The 13027-nt window shown below is 41.0% G+C and overlaps 1 protein-coding gene across 1 annotated transcript in view; it reads right to left on the bottom strand.

Annotated features, from left to right (window-relative positions):
- Nucleotides 1-713: 713 nt before the first annotated feature.
- The window catches only part of LOC119588138, a 75851-nt gene continuing 63537 nt past the window's right edge, over nucleotides 714-13027 (bottom strand). The window contains exons 7-9 of the mRNA XM_037936848.1: nucleotides 3614-3715; nucleotides 3351-3420; nucleotides 714-757 (exon numbers count right to left, since the gene is read on the bottom strand). Coding sequence (XP_037792776.1) covers nucleotides 714-757; nucleotides 3351-3420; nucleotides 3614-3715 — 216 coding nt within the window. The remainder of the gene's footprint in view (nucleotides 758-3350; nucleotides 3421-3613; nucleotides 3716-13027) is intronic.

Genomic DNA, 13027 nt, shown 5'->3' with positions numbered 1-13027 from the left:
AATATCAACTGCAAAAAACATTAGTAATCATCCATGATTGGTACATTCAGCTTTCGAGAGTATCCTAAAATGGAGCAAAGATCGGTTTCAAAGAACTTCGACATCATTTAAGACATTATGCAGACACAAAGAACAAGCATAATCATAATAATCCTTTAATAAAAAAAAAAAAACTACATAGCAAACGTGTCCCAAATGCTTCATAAATGAATTAATTAAACAATGCAGATCTAGTTCCTCCATGTAGAGAGTACTGTTTCCATATGTAAAGGCTGTCTTCTGATCTACCCCGTGTCATGCCAACGAAAGCATGCGCCTCTTAGATGACCCCACTTTGCATTCAGCGTTTGGTTCTTTGTGTCTTCGCCGAAATACCGCTTTATGTTTCGCTCTTTTTCCTTACTTCCATGAGTCATGAGGAACTCTTTAGCTGTATGTATCTCCTGCTTTGGAAGCAAGGAATACACACCGCCGATATCAAATAGAATATACTGTTTAATTTTCCAAACTCTATATATGTATGGATTTTTGGACAATATTTAACCTTTAACCCGTAACCCGGTTTATATACTATCCAGTGTAGATCTTTTTGTGAGAATTTTGTTGCACACAGATAGTTCCACAAGTGCTCAGCCAGCTTAATTTTCCCGTTCCTTGTGAATAATAACTAAAATAACAAGATACCAAAAACGAATATTTCCGAAAAGGTAGACCTAATTATTAGCTCTCTGATGACCAAGTACTTGTGAAGCCATCTCTGTGTAAACAATTAATAAATTAAAATTATAAGGGAGATGACATGCATGTCATCCGGGGCCTGGGTTGATATGTACTTATTCAACTACTACATTTTTCCCTTCCCTCTCCCCTCCCTCGTGTTCTTACTCTCTCTTTTTACATGAAAAAAACTAATGCTCGGGTAAATAAATAAAATAAACACTTAAATATAGACATATCCAAATATATGCAAAAATACTGCGGGAATAAACAGACTAAGAAATAAAGCGCCAAAATGTATAAATAAAACGAAACCAAATATAACTATAAAAATGCATGGCTGGTACTGCCTTGCTTCGAATGTAAAACACGCATTTCTTTGTGATTTTGTCTGGTCCGAAGGGAGAGCTACTTTCGATCTAAGAACAGCGGCTCTCGGTGGGGTTCACTTGCGCCCCCGAGCGAAGGAATTCCACGCGTAAGAGGGGAATTTTGATGCGCGGAGGAACAGTGGGGGGAATTAGTTCGCGAGGGTTCGTGAGCGTTTTACAGATTTCCAACAAAATGATGTGTTGCAATACACTTCGGCCTAATTTCCGTGCTACTGCATATGGTTTCGCGTAATCACAGCAAAAAAAAAAGTGGGAATCGCTGGAAAATGCTTCACGTTTTATTTATTGACTAGCGGGACCCGTGGGAAATTCGCCTCCCTTCTCTCTATTCCTTTCCCTTTTCTCTCTCCCTCTACCCTTCCTCTTACCTCTTCTTCTACCTTTCCTATTTTCCTCTCCTTCGACCTTTCCCTTTCCCGCTCTGCCATCCCTTCCCACACCCAGATCTTCCTTAAATTCACTCTCACTCCTTAAATTCACTAAATTCAGCTACTTTAAGCCCTAAATCCCACACTTCCCTCCTCTTCCTCCCTTAATTCCCCCACCTCCTTCGCCCCCTTATTCTCGTTTCCCTCCTCTCCCATCCTTTTTCTTCTTTCCCCTTAGCCACCGTTTCCTTTTTTATTAAATCACATTTAGTTTGATTATTCAGCAATGCCTTTTTTTCTTTGATAGTAGTACAAGTTGTGTTTTACTTGTTAGTTAATTTTGAACCAACTGAATGATCAACTTAAGAATCTTTCAAGCATTCATTTGATTTCGGATTCATTTAATCGTCATAATGTATAGCTGCACGGTCCTTTCACCTGTTAATTGACTGATGTACGTTTCTACTGACTGTACACTGTACACTGCAACAACCAACACTGACCTACCAAAACTTTACCAGTTCAGGACACTGCATTGCTAAATGATGAAAAAGTAAAGATTGCGGTCTGGGACGATGAGGCACAATGCTTTACTAAACACAAGCTAATGCACATTTCAGCCGGTCTGTGCTCACATTTACTGCAACCAGAAGCCGCAGGATCTAATGTATCATTTTTTTTTCTGCTACATACTCCGTGGCTTACGTTGTTCACGTTTTATTCATCGATTCCATAGTCAACAATAAATTACAATAGTAACATGAAAACAATGACAAAATCAGATTATTGCAACAATTTCGCTTCCGTACATACAAAAGACCGACAGTCGTGGAATGCTGCGACTCAACCACAAAGAACTTGTAAGTTAAATATAGAAAAAGGCTGACGCAGCAATTTGACTGAATAGAAGAGGTGATGTAATAATATTCGTTTGTCTTCTCTTCAATGTGACAATGACCCTTGTTTGTTCCCTTTCAAGTAAGGGAACAAACTCTGACCACGATCATTATTTGTCTTTATTTTCAATCACATTTTAAAATTCGCTTTTGAAAAAAAATGTGTTGCACTATATACGGCAATTAATCGCCTCGAGCAAAGGTTGTTAACATTTTCAATCATGGTCTCGCGCACCCATGGGATTACGCCAAAAGTTTAACATGGGGTAAGCCATCCATAGGCGCCTTGTATTCCGACCACCTTTGGAGAGAAACTACGAAATATCACTTCCAGTTCCAACCGACGCCTCTCTTGCACTGGTTAAACCGGTGTTGTAAAATTTAACGCACTTTAAGGATGTGAAGACGACAGACCATGTGCCAAATCACGCTATTATTCTGAATTCGTGCATACAGGCTGGGATAAAAACAAGCAGCATAAATTGTTCTCATGTTTCCTTCAAGACACGGAGGCGTAGCTGCTGTTCTGTAATAATCTACAGGAAATGTGTGTAAGTAATGGCCCTTTTTGATTGATTTATTCACTTTTTGAGTATCAGGTACAATTGCATTATTAAAAGCATGGATAAAATGCTTTTCAGTAATGCAAATGTAATGTTTTATACCGTAACACCTTCATTAGTGAAAGTATACAAAACCCAATGTTATTTCTACTTATTTTCCAATTATTACTGAAGAGCTCGTTGTTTACGTGAGGGAAAGGGTTGAAAACCTGAGACCTAAAGAATAATGAAAAAATAACATATCCACACATACCGATATATATACATATCTCCAAAAATACACATATGCATGTGTGTATGGATATGTATAAGGATATGTGTATATATGTATGTATATGTTCATATATCTATTTACCTATATATACTAGTATACGTACGCCCTCGCTTCCTTTTTCAATCGTTTACTTCTCTTACCTTGTGTCTGGCGCAGAGGCGGCGCGGGGGGCGTGGACACCTCGCTCCTGCTGCCATAGAGACTCGAGCTCTGACCAGAAAACAACACAATTTATTAAGACGTACCACAAGAAGACACAAGAAAGAATGCATAGGCCTACGTCCGCTCACAAATTTCCCAAATGTGTACCTTGCAGAAAACACATCTTAATCCTGCTTTCTTAATCGTCAATTTCTCTAAGTCTATGTCTATTAGCAAATGATCTAACGACGAACCGACTTACCTGATAGTGATGGAGAAGGGCATGAGAGCGAGCCACGTGGAGCTTTAGAGCCAGCAACTCCCGCTCGAGCTCTGCTGCTAAATTCTCTGGATTCACATATTCCTGCAATCGGAAAGAAATAAAATGGGTCACTTTTAAAGGGTAGAAATACATGCAACAATATAGCTTAGCAGGATGAGGAAATTGCGTATGTCAGAGAAGCGGGAGCGGATGGGGGGGGGGGGGGGGGATAGAGATAGGAATTGGGTGTGGGTGGAGGAATAGAGGGGGGGAGGGAGGGAGGGAGGGAGGGGAGGGGAGGGGAGGGAGAGAGGGAGGGAGGGGAGGGGAGGGGAGGGAAGGGGAGGGGAGGGGAGGGAGGAAGGGAGAGGGGAAGGGAAGGAGAGGAGAAGGGGGGATAAGTGGAGGAAGAAGAGGAGGAGCGAGAGAAGGGGGAGATGCAGGTGGAGGGGGGAGATGGAGTAGACGAAGGAGAAGGAAAAGTAGGAGGAGGAGGAGGGAAGGGGAAGAGGTGGAATGAGGGGAGAGGAGGAGGAGGAGAAGGAAAAGAGAGAGGAATGACAGATTTTTCTTACGGTTATCGTTAAATGAAAATAAACTTTTTAACATTTCATTTTACATACCTAACAACATCGATTCACACAAGGCTTAAATGATACACAATTATACTGGTCGTTATGAAGCCCTATTTTTGCAGAAAAGGGACTGCTAATAATAGTACCAATTGCACACATCCTGCCTCACAGAGTATACCTTTTGTGTCCTTTTTTAAGCTACTTAATTCTAACATCATTCATTGTGGATAAAGGAAATACAGAATCGTTCTATTCACAATTCCAGCGATATCGAAAATACATAAATTCGCAATAGCTTTGGGAAAAGTTGCCAATGCTCACAATGTGCCCTTGATATAAAAATATAAGAAATGTAAAGTAAAGATAAATTAAAACGCTGTAACATTCTCTATTCTGAACTTTTGGCTGGAGGAATAGCCAGTCAAGAACTGCGTTCGCCAACTAATCAATGAAAACAAAACTTTAAAAATGCATACGACCCAAATAGCAAGCCATGCTCGGTCACGGCCGTATTTACAATACTATTAAAATAAGTTACTACTCAATATTCTTAACCTACAACAACAGCAATAAAGTATCATCATCATAAATAATCATTTAAAAAAATCCTAAAATGGACATAAATAATAACGAGAGTTTTACCAAGATGCACATTAATCGCTAATCAGCGGTACACAGCACATCACAATATATACTTCAGTGATACAGCAAGTATCACGAGAATTTCCTTACATGAATAATGGCGCAGGGTCAGTTAAAACAACCAACTACCAAGTGCCACTTCCCTCCCTACGGCCTACGCCACGGTCGTGTTCGGAACTTTAAACGAGTTGCCCTAACTTCTCGACCCCCTGTCACTCCTGACTGCCGAACTCTTGCAAGGAGACATCGCGAGACGCCACTTCACATGATTACTCTGATATGCATTATCGAAGAAAAATAAGACCATTTTCTTTATGCGGAAATTGCTCCTTGAGCGATATCAGGCGCGTGCAGGCAATAAGGGCGTAATTCACTTCCCTATGAGGCGAAGGCTAGGGCAAGAGGGATAACAACGATGACGAAGGGGAAAATCCGACCTTCGAAGTCGTGTAAAAGGAAAGACGAGAGCGTGACTTTGCAGCACGATTGGAGATGAACTCGAATAGCTGTAGTCCGGCGTCTGTTGTGCAGTGGACAATGCCGAGAACAAAAATCACCGTAGCATTGATCATCTTTGAGAACGGAAACCCCATCCTTTATTTCTCGAGATGAACTGTAGTAGTAGTAATAGTACTAATAGTAGTCGTAGTAAGAGGAAAGGAGAGACGGAGGGAGGGAAGAAGACACGGGGAAGGGGGAGGGGGAAAGAGAGAAAGAGAAAGGAGAGAAAGAGAAAGAAGGAGAGGAGAAAGAGAAAGGAGAGGAGAGAGAGAGAGAGAGAGAGAGAGAGAGAGAGAGAGAGAGAGAGAGAGAGAGAGAGAGAGAGAGAGAGAGAGAGAGAGAGAGAGAGAGAGAGAAAGAGAGAGAGAGAGAAAATCCATTTCGGTTAAGTTGTTCCGCGATCTTCCTTGTAGAAAGTCTAGTTCGCAGAGTCGCATTACGTGAAATGACGTTCAGGTTGTAAAATGTTTCAAGAAAAGCCACTCACTTTAATTTTGGAATTTCTCCTCCGGAGTCTTCACATTAAGCAATTAGAAGTATTATCAAAAAATGGCAACTTGACCGCCATCCTTGAAATATTTCATCTTTGTGGTCGAGAAATTTGCCTTTTAGAAAATGAGGGAGTGAAGAAAGTAGATAGCCAAGGGGAATGAAAAGGTGTAAATGTAAAATTGAAGGAGGATGAAGTGGGAAGGGGAAAGAGAGGAGAAGGAGATGAGGGGAAGTGGGTGAGGCGAGGGAGGGAGGGGGAGAGATGAAGCAAAGCAAGGGGAGGGAAGAAGAGAAGGAGAGGAAGGGAAAGTGAAAGGAGTAGTGGGAATAGGAGGTACGGGGTGGAGAGGGAGAGAGGGAGGGAGAAGGAAGGCAGAGAGAGGGAGAATGAAAAAGTGTGGGGGAAGAGAGACAGATGGAGACAAGGATATGAAGAGAAGGAGAAGGAGAGAGGAAGGAGATGAAGAGAAGGGAGAGGGAGAGGGAGAGGGAGAAAGAGGGATAGGGATGGGGGAAGACACACACGGACATATATACATGTATATATACATATATACATGTATATGTATATATAAATATATACACGTATATATACATATACATATATACACGTATATATACATATACATATATACATATATACATGTATATACATACACATACATATATACATGTATATACATACACATATACATATATACGTGTATATACATATACATATAGACATGTATATATGCATATACATATATATATACGTATATATGCATATACATATATATACGTATATATGCATATACATGGATTTCCATGATTTTCTTGGCAATTTAGAGCGTGGGTGCAGCCATGCACACACGCATCGCAAGCCCGCGCGCGTATGTGAGCACGCGCGCTGATTTACATAATTTTAGGTAAATCGAACCTAGAAACGATGAAGTGCCTTGGGCAAGGAATTTCACATCGATTGCCTATTTAGCCACTGGGTGGGAAAGGCAGCCCAAGTCAGTGCTGGTCCCTAGCCCGGATGAATAGAGAGAATGATTACCTAAAAGGTAACACCGGCACTCTCCGTGGAAAGGAACTGGGGACCCTACCACGTACTCACTCCAAGATCATCACAACATGAAAACTACAATTAAGTATCATGCTGTGACCACGGCGGCTCAAACATGAACCTACCGTTAGAAAAAAAAAATGCATATACATATATACACATACATATATATATATATACATACATGTATGTACATATACATACATGTATGTACATATACATACATGTATATACATATACATACATGTGTATATATACATGTATGTATATGTATATATACATATATACATGTGTATATATACATATATACATGTATATATACATATATACATGTGTATATATACATATATACATGTGTATATATATGTATATATACATATACATACATGTGTATATACTTTATACATGTATTACATATACATACATGTATATATAAATATACATACATGCATATATACATATACATATATGTGTATATACATACACATACAGGTATATATACATATATACACATGTATATATACATATACGCATACATATATAAACATTTATATATAACATAGACACACACACACATATATATTTATATTTATATATATAACTATATATTATATATATATATATATATATATATATATATATATATATATATATATGTATATATATAAAATATATATATATATATATATATATTATATATATATATTATATATATATATATATATATATATATATATATATATATATATATATATATATATATATATATATATATACATGCATATATACTACATATAGAATAACGAAATGTCCTCTCTGTAGCCAACTAATCTAGTAGCTAGGTACTCACGCACTAGTTTTCGACTACTTGGTTTTGCTATATGCTTACGAATATTATGTAGGTCAGTTTATGAAAAACTCTAACGACACTTGTCGGCTCTTCTTTGGCCTCCGGCATTCCGTCCCGAGTCTTGGAAAACACAAACCCCAACTAAATCTGCCTTGTACATATGTTTATGTAAATTCAGGTCGCGTTCCTACACACCTTATGCAACTAGCGTGTGATAAGACGGATATGCATGTAAGCGCGTGCCCCTCATGCACTTTTCAGGCTCCATTATATTAGTCAGATAATCATTCCATATGAGCTGATGATTGGCCCATATTAATTTTTCTTGTAGTTTATAATGAGAGGATATATTCCACCTTTCTTATGCTATTAACATCAGTATTCAATGTCCACTTCGAGTGCAAGTCTAAATGAATTGCCTTGCTTGCACTCACTCGTCGATCATTTAAGTTATTTTATTCAGTTGTTTACTACGCACTGTAACCCTCGTTGTTTACAACCGCTTGGGTATTTTCTTTTCTTGAGAACAACTTTCCCCCACGGCATCTAATAAACACTGTCACTGACTAACTTGTCCTGAATATACTTAGGATCAGTTTCATCAGCAATATATTCAGTGCAACTTAAGTAATGCCAACTCAAAAAATCTCACACAGGCCGCTTCGCCGCACCGCATATCATTACGAAATTACAGATTACTTACAAATCGAGGACTAAAGGGACATTTCTCCCGAATGAGTGTCTTGAAGGCTTCCTTAGTGGCTTTCCACACCGCCACACACACTGATTTTATAAATTTCCTTATCCATCTCAAGCAATGGCACATCCTACACTCACTACTAACACCATACTGACCCACGTCCCTCCGCTGACCAAGGGCCTCCCTTACGCTCGTAATCCCTAAATTACATGCAGAGGCTTACCCCCGTCGCGTTACTCACCTGCGAGTTTACGTCACTGGGTGTATATTGACAACGCATGTTTCACGGATGTTTCACCTGAGTTTCTTCACCTTAAAGCAATGTTTCGATTCTGCAATGGCGAGCTGTATCATTCTTCTATTAACCATTCCATAATCACGGCCATGTCACGGTTAACTGCGGTGTGCCCTGATAACGAAAATAACTCCAAGTCTCCGTCTAGTCTTTTTAATCAACAAGACACGTAAATATTCTCTTGGAAAAAAAAAATATTATGAAAATTCCCACACAATCTATTTGGACGGTCGACGCGGCGCATAACAAGATTGGGGTCTCGCCACCTGTTGCACCGGGGCGTCGGGAACTAAAACATGAAATAAGACTATATCCACCACCTAATCTTAAAACAAGAAAACTCGATGTATGCCTTGCATATTTGTCTATCCATCTATCTATTATTCTGTCTGTCAATTATTCGTGTACGTGTGTGTGTGTGTGTGTACGTGTGTGTGTACGTGTGTGTGTGTGTGTGTGTGTGTGTGTGTGTGTGTGTGTGTGTGTGTGTGTGTGTGTGTGTGTGTGTGTGTGTGTGTGTGTGTGTGTGTGTGTGTGTGTGTGTGTGTGTGTGTACGTGTGTGTGAGTGTACGTGTGTGTGTGTGTGTGTGTACGTGTGTGTGAGTGTGCGTGCGTGTGTGTACGTGTGTGAGAGTGTACGTGTGTGTGTGTGTGTGTGTGTGTGTGTGTGTGTGTGTCGGTGCGCGCACACACACACACGTACATACTCATATACACAAACCGCAAATACTCTATCGCACAACGACCCGTATTTCCCGACACAAAAGGGAAAAGCGAACACCATCGTTGAGGAAATGCCGCAGCCCACAATGGCGCGCAGCCTCCCCGCAGCCTCCGGGCGAAACCCCCAGTCTACGTCATCCATTCCCTTGTTCGGGATCACCTTCCTCAGAGCAAGTGGGGAAAATAATGCCCGTCGATAATTCCTAAAGGGACTTCCCATCTCCCCGGGCGTGTTTGCGCGGAGATAAGAGACGGCGTCGACGAAAGATAATCGGCTCTGCGGATGATCGTGTTTCTGCCATAACGAACTGGGGCGATTGATCGGTTTCGCGGCTGGTTTTCCTTCCTCCCGTGATTCTCTGCCGCCTCCTCATCATCATCTTCCCCGTCTTCCTCTTTCTCATCTTGCTCGTCTTCCTTTCTCATCCTCCTCCTCCCCTTCTCATCACCCACATCCTCCCTCCTCTTCCTCCTTCTCTTCTCATCCCCCCTCCTTCCTCCTACTCTTCTTCTCATCATCCTCATCCTCATTCCTTCCTCCATCCCTCTCCCCCTCCTTCCGCCCTCCTCGCGCGTCACTCCTGTTCCCTTCTCCATTCCTTGGTCTACTTCGGTCCTCCGTTTCCCTTCGTCAGGTGCACCAGGTCCCTGCCCCTAATTGGACCTCACCTGCCCTCCGCGATACAATTCGTTACATCCGAAAAGGTGACTCTTCGTTAAAGATATATGTCACTGCACCGGATCGATAAACTGACTAGTATGAGAGGAACAGGGAACGGAATATCTGATTCTAATCTGATACCATTCTATACGTTACGTTCGCCACATATTTAGGTATACAGATAGAAAAAAAGACAAATAGACACAGACACACACAAAAAAACGTCGCCATGCAGCCTACGCCTCTCACCCCAACACATCCCGCTGATCTCACCCGCCTTCCTCCCTCCCCGCCGTAACTTGTTTTCCTCGAGCTCCTTAAGTCAGGACCGTTATTACTTTGACATCAAAGAAGCTGGTCCTAACCAAATACGTTGTACCCCCTCCCTCTCCCCTCCCGCCCGCGAGCTTCCCTTTGGCCTCGATTTTGTAGGGGGGGGGGGGGGGAGAAGGGGCCTTGATGTTATTATGAGTGTTTTCTTGTACATGTCGCACGGATGGGGAATAAATCTGATACCTCTTGTATACTTCTTTTGAATTGGCAACTCTTGTGAAAAATCAAGTTCTCGAAGTTAAAGAACGCGTATCGGTAAAGTTTGCGTAGATGGCCGGGCTATGCAAAATTGAACAAGAAAACCGAGTCGTTTCTGAGATAATATCGCATGAATATACTTGGCTAGACTGACTCGTTATTCTTCTAAGCATTTCCACCGCGTTATGATGGACTAATTATTTCGATTTCCAGTGTTTTACAATTAAAATAGATTTATCTCCATTCATTCCTTATCTCATCGAATGCTGCGATACTGATTAAGAATTAATGTAATTTCCCGTTTACAAACTAACCCCTTATACTCAGGATCTGAACCCTTATTGTTATATTTTGATTATTACGTTGAAAATGCATATCATAAAATCTACTACTCTCTTCCCTCGAGTCAAATAGCATTACATTTACATAAAAAGTGCGATTAAAACTTATCTCACTCCCCTCCTACGGACAGAAACTAAGAGAACGTATGTTGATGGTAAGACACTAATAAGAACCACATTACTGGAAATAAACAAGCCAAGTCTTTATCTTTTTCTCCTTCTCTCTGGCTTTTCCTATCAGCTGGTTCCTCAGATCAGTTCTTGAGTTCCTCTTTCAATCGACTCCAATGTACAACCGTCCCTTTTCCTTAAGTGAGCCAAGAAATCCTGTCTAATAAATAATGGAGTGCTTTCTAAGCGATATTTTTTAATCTTCCTCTTTTTTCTCTCTTTCGCATTTCCCCGTTCTCCATTTACATTCGCGCTTCACAATCCAGGTTTCCAATCTTTCCATTCCTTCTGCCACCGTCGGATATATCCTATTTCGAGTCTACCTGATACTGCCTTTTGAGTTAATCTTCCAGAATATAATTTCTCAGCAATCATCTTTTACTTCTTAGATTTCAAAAAAAAGTCAAACCTTACAGCATCACGGTCTAACTTACTTCTTCAACCTACGGAACAAAATGCCAATCTTATTTCACGACTCCTGTGTGGCAGTCTCGCTCATTTCTTCCTACCCAAAGAATACATCACATACCTGTCTTCAAACAAACCAACTGCGGATACAAAGGGAGCTGCAATATAGTGCACTGAATCAAAAGCAAACAGAGCTGCACAACACGAAGCAAATGCCTCTTTGCCGTTATTTGAAACCGTTTCCTTCGAAGCGTTTTGCTCGTTCTTTTTCAGACGGAACCGCATGGTCCCCACTGGGAGATTCCCCAAACAAAGGGAGCATTGTTGGTCCACACCTCCATCTCGCGTGGCCGACTGCAGCCTTGTGGAGAAGCTTTGGTGAGGAACGTGTCTTGGGATCCTCTTACAATAGCTTGTAACAAGAAAAGAATGTAATGTTGTGGAAGATAGTTCACAGGGAGTGCTTCACTTTACCTTGTTGGCCCCTACACTGTAATTAGTCTACCTGCCTTGTTATATTTTGCATCCCGTCTGTCTACCCGTAAAGTGCCTTGCAGCCAGCCATCTGCCATTAGCGTTAGTTGCAATCAACCTGCCCATTAGAATGTTATATGAATTTAACTGTTATTAACCTATGTTTGTCTGTATCCCATTAACTACTCACATTGCAGTAATTTGCTCACTCATTTGTTGTGGTTCATATACTGTCCGGATCCATGTCCATGACATGACAAGAACCACTCCTTGCCAAACACACACTAGACCTGGGATTCTCAAACTTCTTTGGCTACGGCCCCTACAAATTACTTCGATAGATTCGCACCCTCAGCAACAAAGCATTTCCGACATCCACTATAACGCATGCATACATACCGTGGCTTTATGATGCATTATCGACCATTGGGTAGGTCGACCATCGCTGACAAGTATTAGACGAGGTAGGATGGGTAGGAAGAGGAAAAGGAAGAAAATTCTGCAACCCCTCAAAATTATTTCGCGACCCCTCTGGGATCGGGACCCTCTCTCTGGCCTGATTCCCACGCATAACAAAACAAGGAATCCAAAATTACCGTAAGGCTGGCCAAGCAACGCAAGTCTGGGCTGTGGGTACCTTATCACTTATGTACTGTAGGAAACCTGTGTATACATTCCAGCTATAGCGTGTAATGAAACCAAGTAGTCTCCATTCCTGCACCAAACTAACAAAAGGCTGTAGTACATGGGATGATTTTGCCTCTATGGTCAACCACCACAAACCAGTGTGTTATTTTAAGAGGGTGCAGTCATTATGACAAACTTTCAGTTCAGACAATATAGCCTTCTTTTTAATGTGTACTGGTTCATTAAAAATCGTTTCCCGGCCCGCCAGCTTTTAGCTGAAGAAGCGGATGTGTATTTATTCAACAAATCTTTCGAAATGCAATAGCATAGTAACACGAGCTCCATGCAAAATATTCATATGATTTCATGTA

The sequence above is a fragment of the Penaeus monodon genome, chromosome 3 (assembly GCF_015228065.2).
Source record: "Penaeus monodon isolate SGIC_2016 chromosome 3, NSTDA_Pmon_1, whole genome shotgun sequence".
Classification (NCBI taxonomy): Eukaryota; Metazoa; Arthropoda; class Malacostraca; order Decapoda; family Penaeidae; genus Penaeus; species Penaeus monodon.
The sequence above is the reverse complement of the archived record's forward strand: the minus strand, read 5'-3'. Positions and strand labels throughout refer to the sequence as shown.